Below are 21,067 nucleotides of genomic sequence, written 5' to 3'. Positions count from 1 at the left end.
GAGTGAATGAGTATCTGGGTGCTGGATGGGAAGGAGGGAGTGAGTGAGTGAGTATCTGGGTGCTGGATGGGAGGGAGGAAGGGAGGGAGTGTCTGGGTGCTGGATGGGAAGGAGTGAGTGAGTGTCTGGGTATGGGATGGGAAGGAGTAAGTGAGGGAGTGAGTGGGTGAGTGAGTGGGTGCTGGATGGGAAGAGGGAGTGAGTATCTGGGTGCTGGATGGGAAGGAAGGAGGGAGTGAGTGGGTGCTGGATGGAAAGGAGGGAGTGTCTGGGTGCTGGATGGGAAGGAGGGAGGGAAATCAACAAGCTGCAGCCTTGTGTGCGTTCTTTTCATTATAGGCACACAATAATTGTTGTATATTATTACTTTATCAATACATGTGTGCCAAAACTGCATATTCTTCTATTTGACTACCTTTAAAAATGTTTTATTGTGATAAAATATATATAACATAAAATAGTCATTTTAACTATTTTTATCTTTTAAACATTGTGGTAAAATATGCATAGCATAAAATTTACCATTTTAACCATTTTTAAGTGAACAATTCTGTGGGTTAAGTACATTCACGGTGCTGTGCAACCACCACCACCGTTCACCTCCAGGACTGTTTCTTCTTCCTGAACTGAAACTCTGTCCCCATTAAACACTCACTCCCCATTTCCTTCTCCCCACTGTCACTGGTCACTTCTATTCTACCTTCTGTTTCTGTGAAGTTGCCTGTTCTAGATATTTCATGTAAGAGAAATCAAACAATATTTGTTTTTTTGTGACTGACTTATTTCAGTTGGCACAATGTTTCCAATGTTTATCTGTGTTGTAATATGTGTCAGGACTTCTTTCATTTTTATGGATAAATAATATTCCTTCATATGGATATACCACATGTTTCTTTTCATGTGGAAATCTAGTTTTCCCAGCACCATTTGGGGAAGAGATGATTCCTTCTCCATTGAATGGTCTTGGCACTCTTGCTGAAAATCGGTTGACCATGAATGAATAGCTTTATTTCTGGACTCTTAGATTCCATTGCTCTTTGTGTCTATCCTTGTGCTACTACCACACTGTTTTGATTAATGTAGCTTTGCAGTAGGTTTTAAAATTGGGAAGTGTGAATCCATTCATCTGTTCGTAGATACTTGGGTTATTCATACCTTTTGGCTATTATGAATAATGCTGCAAAGAATATTGACATGCAAGGATCTATTTGAGCCTCTCTTTTTTTATTTATTTACTCATTTTTAGTTCTTTTGGGTACTCCTTATTTCCTGAGCCACGTGGTAATTCTATGTTTAACTTTTGAGGAACCGCCAAAATGTTTCCATAGTAGTTGCACTATTCTATATTCCCACTGGTAATGTATGAGGGTTCCAGTTTCTCCACATCTTTGTCAACACTTGTTATGTTCCTTTTTTTAAAAAAGAGTTACAGCCATCCTGGTAGGTGTGACGTAGCATCTCATTGTGGTTTTGATTTCCATTTTCCTAATGAGTAATACTGTTGAGCATCTTTTCATGTACTTATTGGCCATTTGCATACCTTCACTGGAGAAGTGTCTACTCAGTCCTTTGCCTATTTTTTAGTTGGGTTGTCTTTTTGTTGTTCAGTCAGTCAGATGTATGATTTGCAAATATTTTCTTTCATTCTGTAGATTGTCTTTTCACTTTCTTGACAGTGTTCTCTGATTCAAAAAAGTTTTAAATTTCGGTGAAGTTCAATTTATTTTTTCTTTTGTTGCTGGTGCTTCTTGTGTAATATCTAAGAACCCAGTGTCAAATCCAAGGTCATAAAGCATTTCTCCCATCTTTTCTTCTAAGATTTTGATGGTTTCAGCTGCTATATTAAGGGCATTGATCCATTTTGAGTTAATTTTTTGTATATGATATTAGGTAAGGGCCCAACTTCATTCTTTCCCATCTGGAAATCTAGTTTTCCTAGCACCATTTGTTGAAGAGATTATTCTTTTCTGATTGAATTATCTTGACACTGTTGTTGAAAATCAATTGACCATAAATGTATGAGTTTATTTCTGAACTTTGAGTTCTATTCTATTGGTCTATATGGCTATTCTTAGGCCAGTACCACACTGTTTTGATTACTGTAGCTTTGTAGTAAGTTTTGAAATTAGGAAGTGTGAATCCTCCAACTTTGTCCCTCTTTTCCAGATTGTTTTGGCTATTCTGAGCTCCTATAATCTGTATATGCTTGAAGATCAGCTTTTTCATTTCTGGAAAAAAAAAAAAAAAAAGACTTGGACTTTTTATAAGGACTGCATTGAATCTGTAGATTTCTTTGGGTAGTAATGCCATTTTAACAACATGAAGTCTTCTAATCCATGAACATGGATATCTTTCCATTTATTTAGGTCTTCTTTAATTCTTTCAGCAATGTTTTATAGTTATTGTACAGGTCTCTTATCTCCTTGGTTATATTTGTTACTAGGTATTTTATTCTTTTGGATGCCATTGAAATGGAATTGTTTTTCTTCATTTCCTTTTCAGATTGTTCATTGCTGGTGTATAGAAACATGTATGATTTTTGTATATTGATCTTGTACCCTGAAACTTTGGTGAATTCTTTAATAAAGCTCTAGTAGCTATCTTGTGGATACTTTGGGATTTTCTATAGACAAAATCATGTCACTTGTGAATAGAAATAATTTTACTTCTTCCTTTCCAATTTCAATGACATTTATTTATTTATTTTTTTTGTTTAATAGCTCTGGCTAGAACTTCCAGTACAATGTTGAATATTGGTGGTGAAAAGGGACATCTTGTCTTGTTCCTAATCTTAGGGGGAAAGCTTTCAGTCTTTCACTGTTGAGTATGTTGCAAGCTGTGGGTTTTTCATAAATGCTGTTTAGTATGTTGAGGAAATTCCCTTCTATTCCTAGTTTTCTGAATGTTTTAAAATCATGAAATGGTGTTGGACTTTGTCAAAGCCTTTTCTTTGTTAATTGAGATCATGTGTTTTTTTTTTTCACTTCATTCTGTTCGTGTGGTATACTACATTGATTATTTTAAATCTGGAACTATCTTTGCATTCCTGGGATAAATCCAACTTGGTCATGGTATATAATCCTTTTAATATGCTGTTGGAATCACTTTGCTAGTATTTTGTTGAGAATTTTTGCATCTGTATTTAAAAGGCATGTTCGTCTGTAATTTTCTTTTCTTTTGATGTCTTATGTGGGTTTGGTATCAGCATAATGTTGACTTCATAGGTGAGTTAGAAAGTGGTCCTTCTATTTTTTCTTTCACAAATTGAGGAGGTTTTTGTTAAATTTTTAAAAAATGTGTGGTGATATTCACCAGTAAAGCTGTTGTTGGGTGGAGTGTCCTATACATGTCTTTTGTGAGTAGCTGGTTTATAGTAGGTTCAGTTCACTATTTCCTGTTGACCTTCTGACTAGATGTTCTGTTCATTATTGAAAATGAAATATTAAAGTCTCCAACTATTGTATAACTGTCTATTTCTCACTTGAATTCTGTCAATGTTTGCTTCATGTATGTTGGGGACTCTGTATGGTGCATATATGTTTCTCATTCTCATACCTTTGATGAGTTGAGTCTTTTATCCATACATAATGTCCTCATGCATTTTTGCAGTTGGCACAATATGGAAAAATAGGTCCTTGATGTTCTGTCTCTCAGTTCTTAGGGTCTTAGTGTATGGATGGGGACATAAGGATTCTTGAAAAAATAAGCTTATTATAGAGAAAGTCAGACGTAAGTAATGGCTGATACATGGTACGGTGTTAACAGTTTTACTTGAGAGACATAGGGGTGAGTGCCATTGTTTGCTGTCAGCTCTGTTCCCTGGCACCTAATGATGCACATGCTAATTCCGTAATCTCTTGAAGCTTGGAGAGAGGGACTCAAAGCAACAACGTTGCAAAATCATGTTCTTAAGAGACATCTCAGATGCTACCTAGGTAAGGGGGTGAGCGAGGGAGAGAGAGAGAAGTGGGGAGAGAGGAGAGAAGGGGAGAGGAGGCGAGGGGAGATGAAGGGAAGGGAGGGGAGGAGGACAAGCTGACAGGTGTCAGGATTCTCCGTCCCACTTTAAATTAGAGAAGCTGTGTTTTAATCTGTTTGACAGACTTCACATCTAGGTCAAATATTGAAAAAATATTTCCACTACTTTAAAATATTTTGAAAAGAGCCTGGCATGATGGTACATACCTGTAGGCCCAGCTCCTTGAGAGGCTGAGGTGAAAGGGTCACTTGAGCCTAGAAGCTTGATGCTAGACTGGCAACATGGCAAGACCACCCCATCTCTATAAACAAACAGACAAACAAAAATGTAGAAAGGCAAATGACCGCACACCCAGAGGATAAAATACATGCTACTGAGTCTTAGAAAAACGCATATGCTTACTTAATAGTTTTATGGTTAATAATTAGATGTCATGTTTATTGCTTATCTTAAGAACTGTTTATCTTCTGCTTAACCTGTTTCTTTAGAGCATGCTCATCTTTGGAAGCGTGGGCTGAATGTTGACCTCCTGGACATTGTGAATGTTGTTCTGTGAGTCCATAGCATTCGGTGTTGCTGATGAGATATCTGATGCTAATCTGATTTTTATTGCTTGTGGGTGACTTTGTTTGTTTGATTTTCTGGAAGCTCATGGGAACCACTTGTTATCTTTGATGTTATATAATTTCAACAGGACATATCTAGGATTTTTCCATTCATTTTATTCATATATATTCACACACACACACACACACACACACACACACACATATATATATTCTATTAGTTCTGTCCCTCTAAGGGAACCCTAATACAATCACCTTTAAGCCTCTCTGTTTAATTTTAGATATGAATGAGATGTTTAATATCTATGACATTTTGGGGATCATTGTTCTAATTGTTCATTTTCTTTTTTTTTTTTTTTTTTTTTTTTTTTTTTTTGAGACGGAGTCTCGCGCTGTGTCACCCAGGCTGGAGTGCAGTGGCGCGATCTCGGCTCACTGCAAGCTCCGCCTCCCAGGTTCAGGCCATTCTCCTGCCTCAGCCTCCGAGTAGCTGGGACTACAGGCGCCCGCCACCACGCCCGGCTAGTTTTTTGTATTTTTAGTAGAGACGGGGTTTCACCATGTTAGCCAGGATGGTCTCGATCTCCTGACCTCGTGATCCGCCCGCCTCGGCCTCCCAAAGTGCTGGGATTACAGGCTTGAGCCACCGCGCCCGGCCTAATTGTTCATTTTCAAAGCATCTTGTTCTTGTTTGGTAGACGTAACATCTTCCTGAATGTCTGAGTGTATTTAGGATTTTTTAAGTTCCTTAAACCATTGGTTTCCCCTGGGTGCCGTGATATGTTAGTTTATCTTGGTCTTGCTTTTTGTGCTGCCGGCTTCTCTCCTGGTTGGGGTGAGGGGTGGTTCCGGCTCCCCTCCTGGCTGGGGCGAGGGTGGTCCCGGGCTGCCTGGGCTCCTCTCCTGCTGTATATGTGGTCTGTTTGCTGCTGGAGGAGCCCCCACTTAAGTGGGGAGGTTGGCCTGGTGCTCTATGCTTGGGGCGCAGGTCCATCCATTGCCGGCATCACTTTGGAGTAAAAGCGATGGAAGCCCAAGGCCAGCATGAGAGAATTGTGCCTGGTGACCCTCAGGGCCTTGGGGGGCCTGGCCAGAGGGTGCCGTGCTCACACCTTCAGTTTCCCTCTCCACTGCAGCCCTCCCCACTCTCCTTCTGCTGTGCTCGCTGGGAAGCAGAGCTGCATGGGGCTCCCGAGCAGGTGGGTCCCACCTCTGCCCTGGCCAGCAGTCCACACACACCCCTCTCTTTCCTTTTCATTGCTGGAGTCCCTCATCCTTGGTAAACTCATTTCCCTTCCCCTGTGGTGGTCTTGAGAAGGTGGAAACGGGAATGGTGGGCTGGGTCTGCCATCCTGCCCTGGGGCAGCCATGCTGTTTGAGTGTTGGCTTCCTCATGACTGTCCTGCTGCTTCTGGGACATCTGGCTGACCCACGGTCCACCGTTATTCTCCTTGAATGCTGGGTACCCCAGTTCTCTGAGTGTACCCCACTTCCCTCTGACCGTACCCCAGTTCTCCAAAGCAGAGATCCCGTGTGTGTCTACTTTTTATGAAAACATGTACTATTTTCATCTTCTTAACTACTTTTTAAAAACGATCTTTATTTTCATTTGGTTATGAAAAACGGAAACATACAGAAAAGTTGTAAAAATTAAACAGTGGGCATCCATGCGCCTGGCCCTGGATCTGCACCTGGCACGGCAGTCACTCTGCTTGATCGGATACTCACCCCCAAGCCGGCCTCTGTCAGTACATTTTATTTCACATGCACTGCAGGAGGTGCAGCAACCGTGCACTTCACTCACACAGTTCAGCAACATGCATTAACTCGAGTTCAGCATTTGTTTTGCGTGTGAAATGAGACAAACCTCAAGGGTATCATTTGATGAAGTTTGCCAATCCATCAACACAGGTCACCCAGGCCCCCTCAAGGCCCAGGGGATGGTGGGCTTCTCAGACCCCATCAGGACCCTGGACTTGACCATCCTCTCCAGAACTCTTTTGCCTTCTCCAGTCAACTTCACCCAATCCCCCAGAGATGGCCGCTGCTGAGAATTTTTAAAAGCATAAACGGGTTCTCCTTGTTTTAGAACTCATTTAGATGGCGTCATACAGCAAGTCCTCCTGTGCCAGCCTCTCCCACCCCACGCGGTGTTTCTACGACGCGTTCCTGTTGCCATTGTGCGTAAGAATGCCGCCCTCAGTGCTGGTGTGGATTGCACTGTACTGCTGCGTCAGGCTGTTTGTCCATCCACCGGCTGACGGACACATGGGCCATTCCGGTTTTGTCTGGCATGACACGGTGGGAGAAGTGTGCCTGCCGTTCAGAGCCCTCAGCACCCAGAAGCTGAGTATGTCACTGGGAGCCCTGGCTTTTAGGGGACTCTTCCTCCTGTTGAGCTGAAATCTGCTTCCCTGTCACACTGGCTCAGTGGCCCCAATCCAGCCTCTGGGGAAATGCGTGCTGGGGAAAAGCCCTTCTGACACCCGAAGTCAGCCACCAGGTTCCCCAGGCTCAGCCTCCTCTTTCCCGCAGTCCTTTGTCCTGAGGCTTGGTTTCCAGGCTCCAAAAGAGCCCTGGGTGAGAGGTCCTCATCTGAAACCACTGGGAAGGAAACACCCATTTTGGACTCAGCAGTTTCAGCCACAGCTTTTCCCAGAGCGGCTTCCTGACATCCCAGGGTCACGCTCCACCTCTGAGCAGTGACCCAGGACAGGACCCTGCGCTGACATCGTCTTGGTCAGGAAGGCAAAGGACAGTGAGAAACAGCTTCGGGGAAATTTTTAAAAAGACCCAGTGTTGAGGAGCAGAGAGACGTATTTTTGATAGGGAACTAAGCCTTCCTGGACAAGAACGTTCAGGGGAAATTCCAGCCACGGCGGGAGATGGATTCGTCACTGGGGACTGAGAAGTGCAGGGGGATTGTGATAACAGGACAAAACGAAAGGCTTTTGGTAAATAATAGCAGAGAGCCGATTATCAGGATAATCCGTCAGCAGCAGGCCGGTGTGGCAGGTCACAGGTCTGCAGGCCAGGGAAGGGGCAGGAGGGCTGGCAGCACCTGGAGGACCGGCAGGAGGCGGCCACTCACAGGCCTGACCTGAGCATGCGGCAGGCCAGCTGGCAGGAAGTGGACGCCTCACACAGGGGCTGGCACAGCACAGCTGCGCGGTGGGGGCGGGGGTGGTGGTGGCCAGGTGGCAGCAGGAGGTCCTACAGCCCTGGATGGGCAGCAGGTGGTGGGGACGCAGCATGGAGCCAGGGCAGGCCACAGTTGTCTGGGCAGCAAGCCCCCTGGTGTCTCCTCCTCTGCCCTCTCCTGTTGATCTTTCTGGGTTTTCTTGTTGAGGTTACTCAGTTCAGGAAACTCTGAGCTGGGGCCTCCCACAACTCAGCAGACCATGTGTTTCCTGGAAACAGAGCCGGGGGTGGCTGGTGAAGGGCTGTCAGTGAGGCCAGGGGCCCGCCTCATGGATGTTCAAGGTCCCCCTGTTGTAAATGCCATCTGGAACTCAACACAAGCACAGTCACAATCACTGCACCAGGGGCCCCGTTTCGACTGAGAAGCTCAGTCATCATCAGGGTCTTCCCGAGTAACGAGAGCCAAGCTACTGGGCTCCATATTGTGGAATAATAATGATGATTATTGGGGGAACAATAATGCACAGAGGTCTAGCGCTGTGCCAGGCTGTGATTGGCATCTTACGGGGTTATCTCATTCATCTTTGCCAGCATTCGGGGTGGCCGATACCCCATTTTACAGATCATGCAAGTCCTAGATCATTTGCATGATGGATGCGTGTCCGCGCCACTGCAGAGACGCAGGGATCTGGACTGCTTAGTTTCACTCTGGAATCCGTGGTCGTTCCCACTGTGCCAAATTATATTGGGCTCAGGGTTCAATACGTGACTCATCCTGAAGTCCTGAACCAGCTGGGACGGAGAAGATGGATGAAAACATCGGCCACGTCGGCCTCTGCAGAGCATGGCTCAGGCGTGTGACCACAGTGGGCTTCCTGACACCACACCTCAGAAGTGCCCACTTCACACGAGAAGCACTAGTGGCCACAGGCCACCTCCTCTGCAGACGGAGCCCAGGAGGACCCATCACGGAGGGGGTCTGAGCTACTCTGGTTCCTCTCCCACACTGGTTCCTCTCCCACGCTGAGGGTCTGATCAGTCTCACTTCTGCAGAGGCAGTGTGGGGGAAAGTGAGGAGCTGGGGTGAAATTCCAGGATGCTCCTGCACTTGGGAAGCAGCGGGCAGGAGTGTGGGTGGCACGTTCCTCCTCACACTCCAGCTCTATTCTCTTGACGGATTGGCCACAGCGCTTTATTCTACGGTGGTAGGGGATGAGCTGTCTCTCAGGGCAGAGCTACTCCCTCCATCCCAGGCAGCTCCCAGGGGCACCCTCTGCTCCTGTGTGGGTCCTCCTGTGCCTGCTGGTGGTGGATACAGGTGATTCCTGCCACAGAGCCTTTGGACAACTCAGACACCACGTTAATGAAATCCCCTCCCAGGCTGAAGACCAAGTGGGGTCTCAGAGCTGTGGACAGAACTTACAAGTCTATGGATCCAGAGCCGATCGGTGGCCATGTGGTGGGAGTGACCTTAAGGCCTAGGGACAAGCCGGGTGAGGCCACAAGTTCAATCCTGTCACAGGCAACTCCTTTCACTGCTATAGTTCATTATCACACTTAAAAACCAAGAGAATTGGTGCAGCCATGGTGACCATATGTTCCTTTTTTTTTTTTAAGTGATTAAAGGCAATTTTATTACAGCAGCATGTACTTACTTTATTCTAAAAGAATAGAATTCATAAGCAGAAACAGCTTTTATATTTGTTTGCAACCTGCAAAATTGAGTTATTTTGCTGATATAAAATGCTAAGAACTCACTAGAGGACCATGCCACCTTCTGAAAAGGCCACACACCTACTTCTTAAATGTGTTAAAGTTACAGCGTGTCCCAGACTCGTCCAGAGCAAAATAAGCAACTGACTGCTCTTGACTGTCCCTTCCCCAGTAATAGCACTGATTGTGATGGGAAAAGCCACAGAGCAAGGCTGCACAGCCAGATGGAGGAGACTTTTCATTTAAAGGCAAAATACCAAAATGGCTCTCTGGTGTAGGTGATTTCTACTTTCACACTCAGCTTGTACAGGATCCCCTAACCTTAATTTCTTTTTCCTTCAGGGGCTGATTTGGAATGACTTGTTGAGAATGGTATCCATTATTACTGAGTCAGGAGAGAAAGGGATTTCTGTGGTTACATGTAAACTTGTGATAGGTCTGCAGAAGTTACAGGTGAAGAGGGTAGTGAGGAAGTCAGCCACGATCCATCTATGTGAAGGTCACACCAGCTTCATTGTACACTTTGAAGACTTTCTCAATGGCATTGACATAGGCAGCTGTTCTCAGGTCCAATCCCAGGTTATACTTCATGGCTGTGCACATAATTTGCCTGGCAGATCGCTCCATTGTGTACACCAAGCCAGAATGCACGCAACGTGCGCGGATGTGCTTTAGGTTGACTAGGATGAGGCCACGTGGGCCCTGACCTGCAGGAAGGAGTAGAGGGCATGGGGGAAGGTAAAGGAGCAGGTAAATATCAAAGACGCGTCCTTGTTCTTCTGTAATCGACTCGTAAGACAACTAACCTTTAAAATGGGTTACTTGGTGACTAGGTCACGTAAGACCATATGTGACCATATGGGCGGGTCTCACTCTAGTCTGGTCCTTACTCATTTGGTGCCAGGCTGTAGGGGGTCTTGGCTGGATGTCAGTGTGGGGGCTGGAGTGGGGGCTCCACTCTTAATCTTCCAGCAGCTTCTCTCTGGTGAGCCTGTGGTGGCCTTGCCCTGGGAATACAGAGCCCTGCCCCATCCCACAGATTCACAGTCAACTCCCACACTGCGGGGGCTGCTCTCCACATGGACCCTTCTTTCTGCTTCTCTCCTCCTCGGACTCCAGGGCTTCAACTGCATAGGCACCGGCCCTTCCTCCTTGGCAGAGTTGGACCATTGCATTTAGCTCAGACTGCAGCTGGTGACACTGCATTTCGGAAGCCTGCCCCAGCAGAGAGCTGGGAAGTGGGAGTTTATCTCCTAAGTTTCTTCTCTCTCAGGAATCACAGTCTGCACTGCTGGTTAACCACTGCCTGAAAACGAGCGTCTCCTAAATCTCAACTGTATGGTTGATAGAGTAGCCAGTTTTGCATCACTCACTCCAGCAGGTTTCCCAGTGTGATTACATTGTCTGTATTCAGTTCTGGTCTCTTCCCCAAAGTTTCTGGTTGATACAACAGAAGTTGTGGTTCGAGGAGGTTTTTTGGGTACCACTCATGTCTGCTTCAGTGTGGAACGAATGAAGGGAGGCAGATATCAGGCAGGTGGAGCTAAAACTGCCTGTGCATCACCAATAAATTTGGGCAGGTTCCAGATGTAACAAGAGCTTGAAGAAGGTGCAATTAGTCATGAAACAAAAGGCCAAATAAAAAACATGAGCATCTACAACAGAAAACTGGGTTCCAGAAAACAGCCTTGAGGAAGAAAAACAAGGAAGACAACAGGTGCGTGCTTCTGTGCTGTGGGGACGCCTGGGTCCAGGTATAAAGGCTGCCCAGGGAAGCTGTCCCCAGACATCACCGCCCTCTGCCTCGACCTTATCCAGCCACACACCACCATGTGCCATACCAGCTGCTCCTCAGGCTGCCAGCCAGCCTGCTGCGTGTCCAGTCCCTGCCAGGCATCCTGCTGCGTGCCTGTGGGCTGCCAGTCCTCCGTGTGTGTGCCCATGAGCTTCAAGCCAGCTGTGTGTGTGCCTGTGAGCTGCCAGTCCTCCGTGTGTGTGCCTGTGAGCTGCCAGTCCTCCGTGTGTGTGCCTGTGAGCTGCAGGCCCATTGTGTATGCGGCCCCCTCCTGCCAGTCCTCCGTGTGTGTGCCTGTGAGCTGCAGGCCCGTCGTGTATGCGGCTCCCTCCTGCCAGTCCTCCGGGTGCTGCCAGCCCTCCTGCGCCAGCGTCCTCTGCAGACCCATCTCCTGCGGCATCCCTTCCTGCTGCTGACCAAGAATCTCCAGACCCGCTGCTCCCAGTGCAGATGAGGCCACACCTGCACACTGCCCGGATGAGTCCTCAGTTGATCTTCTGCACACGGGGCAGGTGAAAAGCATGCTCAGTGAACCCTCTGAATTCTGGATCGAGAATATGACAGAATGATCTGGAGCCCTTGCTGACCTTGCCCATCCCCCCAGGGAAGTCCGGGGATCCCAGAGTCATTCTCTGACCCCACGAGAGCCAAATAAACCAGCTTTCCCTATGCAGCTCTGCGTTTCTAGTCTTTCTTTTTTATTTCCATACTCCCCGCTGTTATTCTGCTGATTACATAGAATTTGCTGCTAAACCCTCTTCAGTGATCCCTTCACACAGTCCTCATCAGAAGGTGGTGTCCTGGGTGGAGGACGCGGCTAAAGATGCCCATGTAGTCTCGCCCAAGACTCCCGGGGCCCAGGTGCAGTGGCCACAGCAGTGACTTACCCGCCTGTGGTGGAGTGAGTGGTCTTCCCCACTGGCTGTCCACTCCTGCTCCAGGCCAGCAAGCCCTGCACTGATGGCCAAAGCCTCAGAGCACCGAGGATCAGGTTTTCCCATGTGGTTGGTAGACGTCCTGTTCCCAGGTTGCGGAGGCTCTCGGGTTTACAGAACTGGATTAGTTCTGCAGCACACACTCCCATCACTGGTCCACATATGGCACTTTTAAAAAATTGATACATAATATCTTTATGTATTTATGGGGTATATGTGATACTTTACACACAGAGGATATGTAATGATGAAATCAGGATATTCATCACCTTGTCTATCACTTCTCCGTGTTGAGATCATTTTACACTCTCTCTTCCAGCTGATGTGAGACATACAATACATGGTTAACTGTAGTCACCCTATGCTGATATCAAATATTAGAACTTATTCTTTCTGTGTAACTGCATGTTTGTACCCATTAACCAAACTCACTTCCCCTCTAACACACACCCTTCTTCACCTCTGGTGATATCATTCTACTCTCTACTTCCACGAGATCAACTTTGTAAACTCCCACATGTGAGTGAGAACATGTAATATTTGTCTTCAGTGACCTTCGGTTCCATCCATGTTGCTGCAAATGGCACGACTTCATTCTTTTTTATGGCCGAATAAGATTCCATTGTGAATATATACCACAGTATCTTGATTCATTTATTTATTGATAGACACTTAGGTTGAATCTGTATCTTTGCTATTGTGAATAGTGCTGCAATAAACATGGGGGTGCAGGTATCTTTTTGATACGCCAATTCCCTATCCTTTGAATAAATAGTAGCAGGATTGCTGGATAGTATGGTAGTTTTATTTTAGTTTTCTGAGAAATCTCTATAGTGTTTTTGATAATGGCTGTACTAATTTACACTTCCACAAGTGATGTATGAGTTCCCTTTTCTCCACATCTTTACTGGCATCTGTTATTTTTTGTCTTTTTGATAATAGCCATTCTAATTCTAGCCATTCTAATAAGATGATGCTATCTCATTCTAGTTTGTTTTTTTAAAATTATTATTATACTTTAAGTTCTAGGGTACATGTGCATAACATGCAGGTTTGTTACATATGTATACTTGTGCCATGTTGGTGTGCTGCACCCATCAACTCGTCAGCACCCATCAACCCGTCATTTACATCAGGTATAACTCCCAATGCAATCCCTCCCCCCTCGCCCCCCCATGATAGGCCCCGGTGTGTGATGTTCCCCTTCCCGAGTCCAAGTGATCTCATTGTTCAGTTCCCACCTATGAGTGAGAACATGCGGTGTTTGGTTTTCTGTTCTTGCGATAGTTTGCTAAGAATGATGGTTTCCAGCTGCATCCATGTCCCTACAAAGGACACAAACTCATCCTTTTTTATGGCTGCGTAGTATTCCATGGTGTATATGTGCCACTCATTCTAGTTTTGACTTCAGTTCCCTGATGATTAGTGATGTTGAGTTTTTTTTGTTTTTTTGCATACCTGTTGGCCATTTGTATGTCTTCTTTTGGGAGATGCCTATTCAGGTGCTTTGCCCATTTATTAATGGAATTATTTGTTTTGTTGTTGTTGTTGTTGTTGTTGAGTTGTTTGAGTTCCTTACCTATTCTGGATATTGGTCACTTTTCAGATGCATAGTTTACAAATATTTTCTCCCATTAAACAGGTTGTCTCTTCACTCTGTTGATTGTTTCCTTTGCTGTGCAGAGCTTTTCAGTTTAATATAATCTCATTTGTCTATTTTGGTTTTTGTCGCCTGTGTTTTTGTAGTCTGAGCTATAAACTGTTCGCCTAGACCGATGTCCTGGAGCATTTCATGTATGTTTTCTTCTGGTAGCTTTATGGTTTTCAGTCTTATGTTTAAGGCTTTGATCCATCTTGAGTTGATTTCTGTATATGATGAGAGGTAGGGATCCAGTTTCATTCTTCTGCATGTGGCTATCCAGTTTTCCCAGCACCATTTATTGAGGGGGTGTCCTTTCTGTATTGTACATTCTTGGCACCTTTGTTGAAAATCAATTGGCTGTAAATATATGGATTTATTTCTGGGTTCTCTATTCTGTTCCATTGATCTATGTGTCTGGTTTTATATCAATATTATGCTGTTTAGCCTTGTAATATATTTTGAAGTCAAGTGGTGTGATGCCTACAGGTTTTTTTTTTGGTTCCATATAAGTTTTAGGACTGTTTTTTCTACTTCTGTGAAACATGTCATTGGCATTTTGATAGAGATTGCGTTGAGTCTGTTGATTGCTTTGGGTAGTATGATCATTCTAACAATGTCATTTCTTCTGATCCATGAACATGGAGTATCTTTCCATTTGTTTGTGTCTTCTTCAATTTATTTTATGAGTGTTTTGTAGTTTTCCTTGCGGAGGTCTTTCACATCCTTAGTTATATTTATTGCCAGGTATTTTATTTTTAAAATAGCTAGTGTGAATGAGATTGTGTTCCATGATGGGCAGGTCTGTGTAAACCTACCCCCAAAGTTCAAGGGAGCTGAGAGGCCACAGAAAGAGGCTGACAGATCCGGTTTCTCAGAAAGAAACATTTAATAAGGACTTAAAACAGAAGCCATGTCTGTGACTTGGGTGGTGGTAAGATAAGTTGGCGGATCCCTGTGCCATTACCCCATCCACACCCAAGGCTTATATACCACAAGGAAAGGGCATACGTGATTTAGAAGGGCTCTGTAATCAATTGAAGTACAATAACATCAAGGTTGTTTTGAAGCAAGATTTATAGTGTGTGCTCTTATACAACGAACAGTAGATTAAACTGGAAGTCTTAGAGGCCTTCCCAGAACAGGTTAACTAGAAGTCCATATGGCAGATTAGCATCCAAGATAGAGCTGTTTTAGCCTTCATGGATTGCCTTTTTGCTTACTTTGTCAACTAGTTTGTTATTGGTGTATCAAAACACTATTGATTTTTATATGTTCATTTTGTATCCTGCAACTTTACTACATTTGTTTATCAGTTCTAAGAGATTTTTGGTGGAGTCTTTAGGTTTTCCTAAATATAAAATCATGTCATGTGCAAAGAGGGACCCTTTGACTTCCTCTGTTCCAATTGGGATGGCTTTTATTTCTATCTCTTACCTGACTGCACTGGCTTGGGCTTCCGGTACTATGTTGAATAGGTGTATTAGTCCGTTCTTACATTGCTATAAAGCTATACCTGAGACTGGGTAATTTATAAAGAAAAGAGGTTTAACTGGCTCATAGTTCTGCAGGCTGTACAGGAACCATAGAGGCTTCTGCTTCTGGGACAGCCTCAGGAAGCTTCCAATCATGGCAGAAGGCAAGAGGGGCACCAATGCTTCACATGTCTGGAGCGGTGTGGGGTGGTACAGGGTGCCACACACTTTTAAACAACCAGATCTCACAAGAACTCACTATTATGACAACACCTCCAACAGGGACAGTGCTAAACCATTCATGAGAAATGGCCCTCATGATCAAATCACCTCCCACCCAGCCCCACCTCCAGCACTGGGGATTACAATTAAATATGAGATTTGGGTGGGGACACAGATCCAAACCATGTCAATAGGAGTGATTAAAATAGGCATCCTTGACATATGCACGCATGCCTCCACTTACTCATGCCGCTATGGCAGCTCCCGCGTCCACCAGCAGCACCGTCTGCTCGACAGAGATGCTGTGGGCCTGTCAGTTATCAGGTGTGACCACCGCTGCCCAGAGTTGTCTCTGTGGGAAGTTTGTCCTCCGTCCATTGCGACCATGCCACAGATACTCTATTTCAGGCAGCTCTGGGTTGACTACTGGCAAAATTGCTGGAGCTGGCCTCTTCTTTGTTGGTGGAGGAATTGATGGCACTATCCTGTATGCCAAATGGGATTCCCATTTCCGGGAAAGTGTGGAGAAAACCATACCTTACTCAGACAAACTCTTCGAGATGGTTCTTGGTTCCGCACCTTATAATGTTCCATTGCCAAAGAAATCGATTCAGTCTGGTCCACCAAAAATCTCTAGTGTATCGGAAGTAACAAAGAAGTCTAAATAGCCTGGCTCACAACTCCAAAAGCAAAAGGGAGATACTCCAGCTTCAGCAACAGCAGATGATACACTGTTGGTCCCTGGGGTTCAGCATGAGAAATCTTTAAAAACTGATCACCCTGAAATTGGTGAAGGAAAACCCACACCCCTCCACTTTCAGAAAAAGCATCCTCATCTTCTGTAAGGGAACGAGCACCTGAAGAAGTTGCAGCTTGCCTTGCACAACAGGAAAAACGAGAACAAGTTAAAATTGAGTCTCTAGCCAAGAGCTTAGAAGATGCTCTGAGGCAAACTCCAAGTGTCACTCTGCAGGCTATTTCAGCTCAGAACGCTGCGGTCCAGGCTGTCAATGCGCACTCCAACATATTGAAAGCTGCCATGGACATTTCTGAGATTGAGGGCAAGAAGAAGTCTGCTAAGTGGCGTACAGTGCAGGGTGCGTTGGAAGAAGGCGGAAAGGCAGTAGAGGAAGCTGCTGATGCCCTTCTCAAAGCAAAGAAGAGTTAGAGAAGATGAAAAGTGTGACTGAAAATTCAAAGAAAGAGGAGGTTGCTGGGGCCAAGCCTCATATAAACTTCACAACACGATAGTTGATCTGGATAATGTGGTCAAAAAGGTCCAAGCAGCTCAATTTGAGGCTAAGGTTGTATCTCAGTATCATGAGCTGGTGGTCCAAGCTTGGGATGATTTCATTACTCCAGAAGTCCTTCCTGGGTGGAAAGGAATGAGTGTTTCTGACCTAGCGGACAAACTCTCTACTGATGACCTGAACTCCCTGATTGCTCATGCACATCATCATATCAACCAGCTGAACAGAGAGCTAGCAGAACAGATGGCCACAGAAAAGCAGCACATCACATTAGCCTTGGAGAAACAAAAGCTGGAAGAAAAGCAGGCATTTGACTCTGCAGCAGCAAAAGCATTAGAACATCACAGAAGTAAAATGCAGTCTGAATAGGACAGAAAGATAGAGGAAGTCAGAGACGCCATGGAGAATGAAATGAGAACCTAACTTCATTGACAGGCCGCTGCCCACACTGATCACCACCTGTGAGATGTCCTTAGGGTACAAGAACAGGAACTGAAGTGTGAATTTGAGTAGAACCTGTCTGAGAAACTCTCAGAACAAGAATTACAGTTTTGTCGTCTCAGTCAAGAGCAAGTTGACAACTTTACTCTGGATATAAACACTGACTATGCCAGACTCAGAGGAATTGAACAGGTTGTTCAGAGTCATGCAGTTGCTGAAGAGGAAGCCAGAAAAGCCTACCAACTCTGGCTTTCAGTGGAGGCTTTAAAGTACAGCATGCAGACCTCATCTGCGGAAACGCCTACTGTCCCACTGGGTAGTGCAGTTGAGGCCATCAAAGCCAACTGTTCTGATAATGAATTTACCCAAGCTTTAACCACAGCCATCCCTCCAGAGTCCCTGACCCGTAGAGTGTACAGTGAAGAGACCCTTAGAGCCTGCTTTTACACTGTTCAAAAACTGGCCCAAAGGGTAGCAATGATTGATGAAACCAGCAATAGCTTGTGTCAGTACTTCCTCTCCTACCTACAGTCCCTGCTTCTATTCCTGCCTCAGCAACTGAATCCGCCCCCAGAGCTCTGACCTGAGGATATAAACACATTTAAATTACTGTCATATGCCTCCTATTGCATTGAGCATGGTGATCTAGAGCTAGCAGCAAAGTCTGTCAATCAGCTGAAGGGGAAATCCAGACGAGTGGCACGGGACTGGCTGAAGGAAGCCCGAATGACCCGTGGAAATCTTGACAGCATATGCCAGCGCCGTAGGCATAGGAACCACTCAAATGCAGCCAGAGTAAGGTCTAGGAAGATTTTCGTAAAGTCGTATTTCATGTCAAGGAAATCAGCAGTGATTGCAACAAGGGTCCCAGCATTGTCTAGAAATGAGCAGGTTTACAAGTACTGTTCTAAATGTGAACACCTGTTGCATTTATATTCTTTCCACTTGCTATCACGCTAGTGAACTCCAGGAGTGCTTTCTTTGCTACTCAGGTAACATTTTCTGTTTTTCAGGTTTTACTGATCAGACTTGTGAGGCCAATCAAAATAATGTTTGTGATCTCTACTACTGTTGATTTTGCCCTCGGAGCAAACTGAATAAACAAGATGAAAACTGAAAAAAAAAAAAATGCATCCTTGTCTCATTCAGTTCATAGAAGAAAGGCTTTCAGCTTTTTTCCTTTTAATATGATGTTAGTTGTGGGTTTGTCATACATGGCCTTTATTATTTTGAGGTATGTTTCTTCTGTGCATAGTTTGTTGAGAATTTTTATCATGAAGGATATTGAATTTTGTCAAATGCTTTTTCTGCATGTATTGAGATGCTCATATACTTTCTGTCCTTCATTCTGTTGCTGTGATGTATCATGTTTATTGATTTGTGTATGTTGAATCACCCTTGCATCTGTGTGATAATTTCCACTTGATCATGGTATATTATCTTTTCGATGGTCTGCTGGATTCAGTTTGCTAGTATTTTGTTGAGGAGTTTTGCATCTATGTTCATTAGGGATATTGGTCTGTACTTTTCTTTTTTTACTGTGCTTTTGTCTGGTTTTGGTATCAAGGTAATGCTGGCCTCATAGAATGAGTTAAGAAGAATTCCCTCCTCTTCAATTTTTTGGAACAATTTGAGGAGAATTAGTGTTGGTTCTTCATGTGTTTGGTATAATTTGGCAGTGAAGCCATTCAGGCCTGGGCTCTTCTTTGCTGGGAGACTTTTTATTACTGATTCAATCTTGTTACTCATTATTGGTCTGTTCAGGTTTTCTATTTCTTTTTGATTCAATCTTGGTAGGTTGTATATGTCCAGGAAAATATTCATTTCCTCTAGATTTTCCAGTTTTTTAGAATATAGTCTCTGATAATCTTTTATATATAATATGTAAGTATATATTATATATATAAATATATTTTATAATTATGTATTTAAAATATATATTTAAAAAATATATATATATATATTTTATTTTTTATTTTTTTTATTTTTTTTTTTTGAGACGGAGTCTGGCTCTGTCACCCGGGCTGGAGTGCAGTGGCCAGATCTCAGCTCACTGCAAGCTCCGCCTCCCGGGTTCCCGCCATTCTCCTGCCCCAGCCTCCCGAGTAGCTGGGACTACAGGCGCCCGCCACCTCGCCCGGCTAGTTTTTTGTATTTTTTAGTAGAGACGGGGTGTCACCGTGTCAGCCAGGATGGTCTCGATCTCCTGACCTCGTGATCCGCCCGTCTCGGCCTCCCAAAGTGCTGGGATTACAGGCTTGAGCCACCGCGCCCGGCCTAAAAAAATATATATATATATTTTAAAGACAGGGTCTGCCTTTGTCACCCAGGCTGGAGTGCAGTGACCCAATCATGGTGTGGTCATGGCTTATCACAGCCTTGACCTCCTGGGCTCAGCTGATCCTCCCACTTCAGCCTTCTGATTATCTGAGACTACAGGCATGTGCCACCATAACTAGCTAATTTTTGTATTTTTTATAGAGCTGGGCATTTGCCATGTTGCCAAGGCTGGTCTCAAACTCCTGGGCTCAAGTGATCTACCTGCCTTGGCCTCCCAAAGTGCTAGGATTACAGGCATGAGTCACTGTGCCCAGCCAGATGATCTTTTGTATTTCCATGGTATCAGTTGTAATGTCTCCTTTTTCATTTCCGATTTTGTGTATTGGGGTCTTCTTTCTTTTTCACTTGGTTAGCCTAGCTAGCTGTTTATTGATTTTGTTTATCTTTTTAAAAGACCAACTTTTTGTTTTGTTAATTCCTTGTATTTTTTTAAAGTCTATTTTGTTTAGCTATATTCTTTGTCTCTTTCCTTCTACTAATTTTAGATTTGGTTTGTTCTTGCTTTTCTACTTCCTTGAGGTGCATCATTAGATCGTTTATTTGAAATCTTTCTACTTTTTTTTTGAGATGGAGTCTTACTGTGTTGTTCAGACTGGCCTTAAATTCCTGGGTTCAAGTGATCCTCTCACCTCAACCTCCCTAGTAGCTGGGACTATAGGCACCACCACATCTACCTTTTTGATGTAGGCATTTATTACTACTAACATCCCTCTTAGCATTGTTTTTGTTGTAGCCTATAGGTTTTGATATGTTGTGTTTCCCTTTTTTTTTTTTTTTTTTTTGAGAAATTTTTTGATTTCCTTATTAATGTCTTCATTAACCCAATAGTCATTTAGGAGCATGTCGTTCAGTTTCCACATATTTGTACAGTTTCCAAAGCTCTTCTTATTACTGATATCCGGTTTTAATTATTGTGGTCTGCGAAGATACTTGATATGATTTTGATTTTTTAAAGTTAGTTGAGACTTGTTTTGTGGTCAAACATAGGGTCTGTCCTGGATAATGTTCCATGTGCTTATGAGAAGAATGTGTATTCTGCAGCTGTTGGATGAAATGTTCTTTAAATGCCTATTAGGTCCATTTGTTTTAAAGTTCAGTTTAAATCCAATTTTTTTGTTGTTGTTGTTGATTTTCTGTTTGGATGATATGTCTACTGGTGAGAGTGGGGTGTTGAAGTCCTCAACTGTTATTGTATTGGAGTCTATCTCCTCCTTTAGATCTAATAATATTTGCTTGTATATCTGGCTCTTTTGGTGTTGGGGGCATATAGATTTAGAATTGTAATATTCTCTTAAGAATTTCCTATGTGGCCAGTCCAGTGGTGATGAATACCCTCAGCTTTTGATTGTCCATGAAAGACTTTATTTCTGTTTATTTATGAAGGATAATTTTGCTAAGTATAGTATCCTTGGCTATCAGTTTCTTTCTTTCAGCACTTTGAATATATCATCCCATTCTCTCCTGACCTGTAAGGTTTCTGCCGAGAAATCCACTGTTAGTCTGATGGGGGTTGCCTTACATACGACTAGTTGCTTTCTTCTTTCGATTTTTAGAATTCTCTCCTTGTCTTT

At 44.1% G+C, this 21,067-nt stretch overlaps 1 protein-coding gene and 1 pseudogene across 1 annotated transcript; both read left to right on the top strand.

The window, feature by feature from the left end:
• The first annotated feature begins 7,780 nt into the window (after nt 1-7,780).
• LOC108584862 (keratin-associated protein 12-2) lies at nt 7,781-13,160 on the top strand. Its single transcript, XM_017956397.3, has one exon. The coding sequence runs from the start codon at nt 11,230-11,232 to the stop codon at nt 11,608-11,610; it is 381 nt and encodes a 126-aa protein (XP_017811886.1). The 5' UTR covers nt 7,781-11,229; the 3' UTR covers nt 11,611-13,160.
• Nucleotides 13,161-15,338: 2,178 nt separating this feature from the next.
• LOC103882551 lies at nt 15,339-18,329 on the top strand (annotated as a pseudogene).
• Nucleotides 18,330-21,067: the final 2,738 nt, after the last annotated feature.

This window comes from Papio anubis, chromosome 4, assembly GCF_008728515.1.
Source record: "Papio anubis isolate 15944 chromosome 4, Panubis1.0, whole genome shotgun sequence".
Classification (NCBI taxonomy): Eukaryota; Metazoa; Chordata; class Mammalia; order Primates; family Cercopithecidae; genus Papio; species Papio anubis.
This window is presented reverse-complemented; position numbering and strand designations above follow the sequence as displayed.

Excerpts from the sequence above, each read along its gene's own strand:
- LOC108584862 (XM_017956397.3), top strand. The coding sequence starts at position 11,230 with ATGTGCCATACCAGCTGCTCCTCAGGCTGCCAGCCAGCCTGCTGCGTG.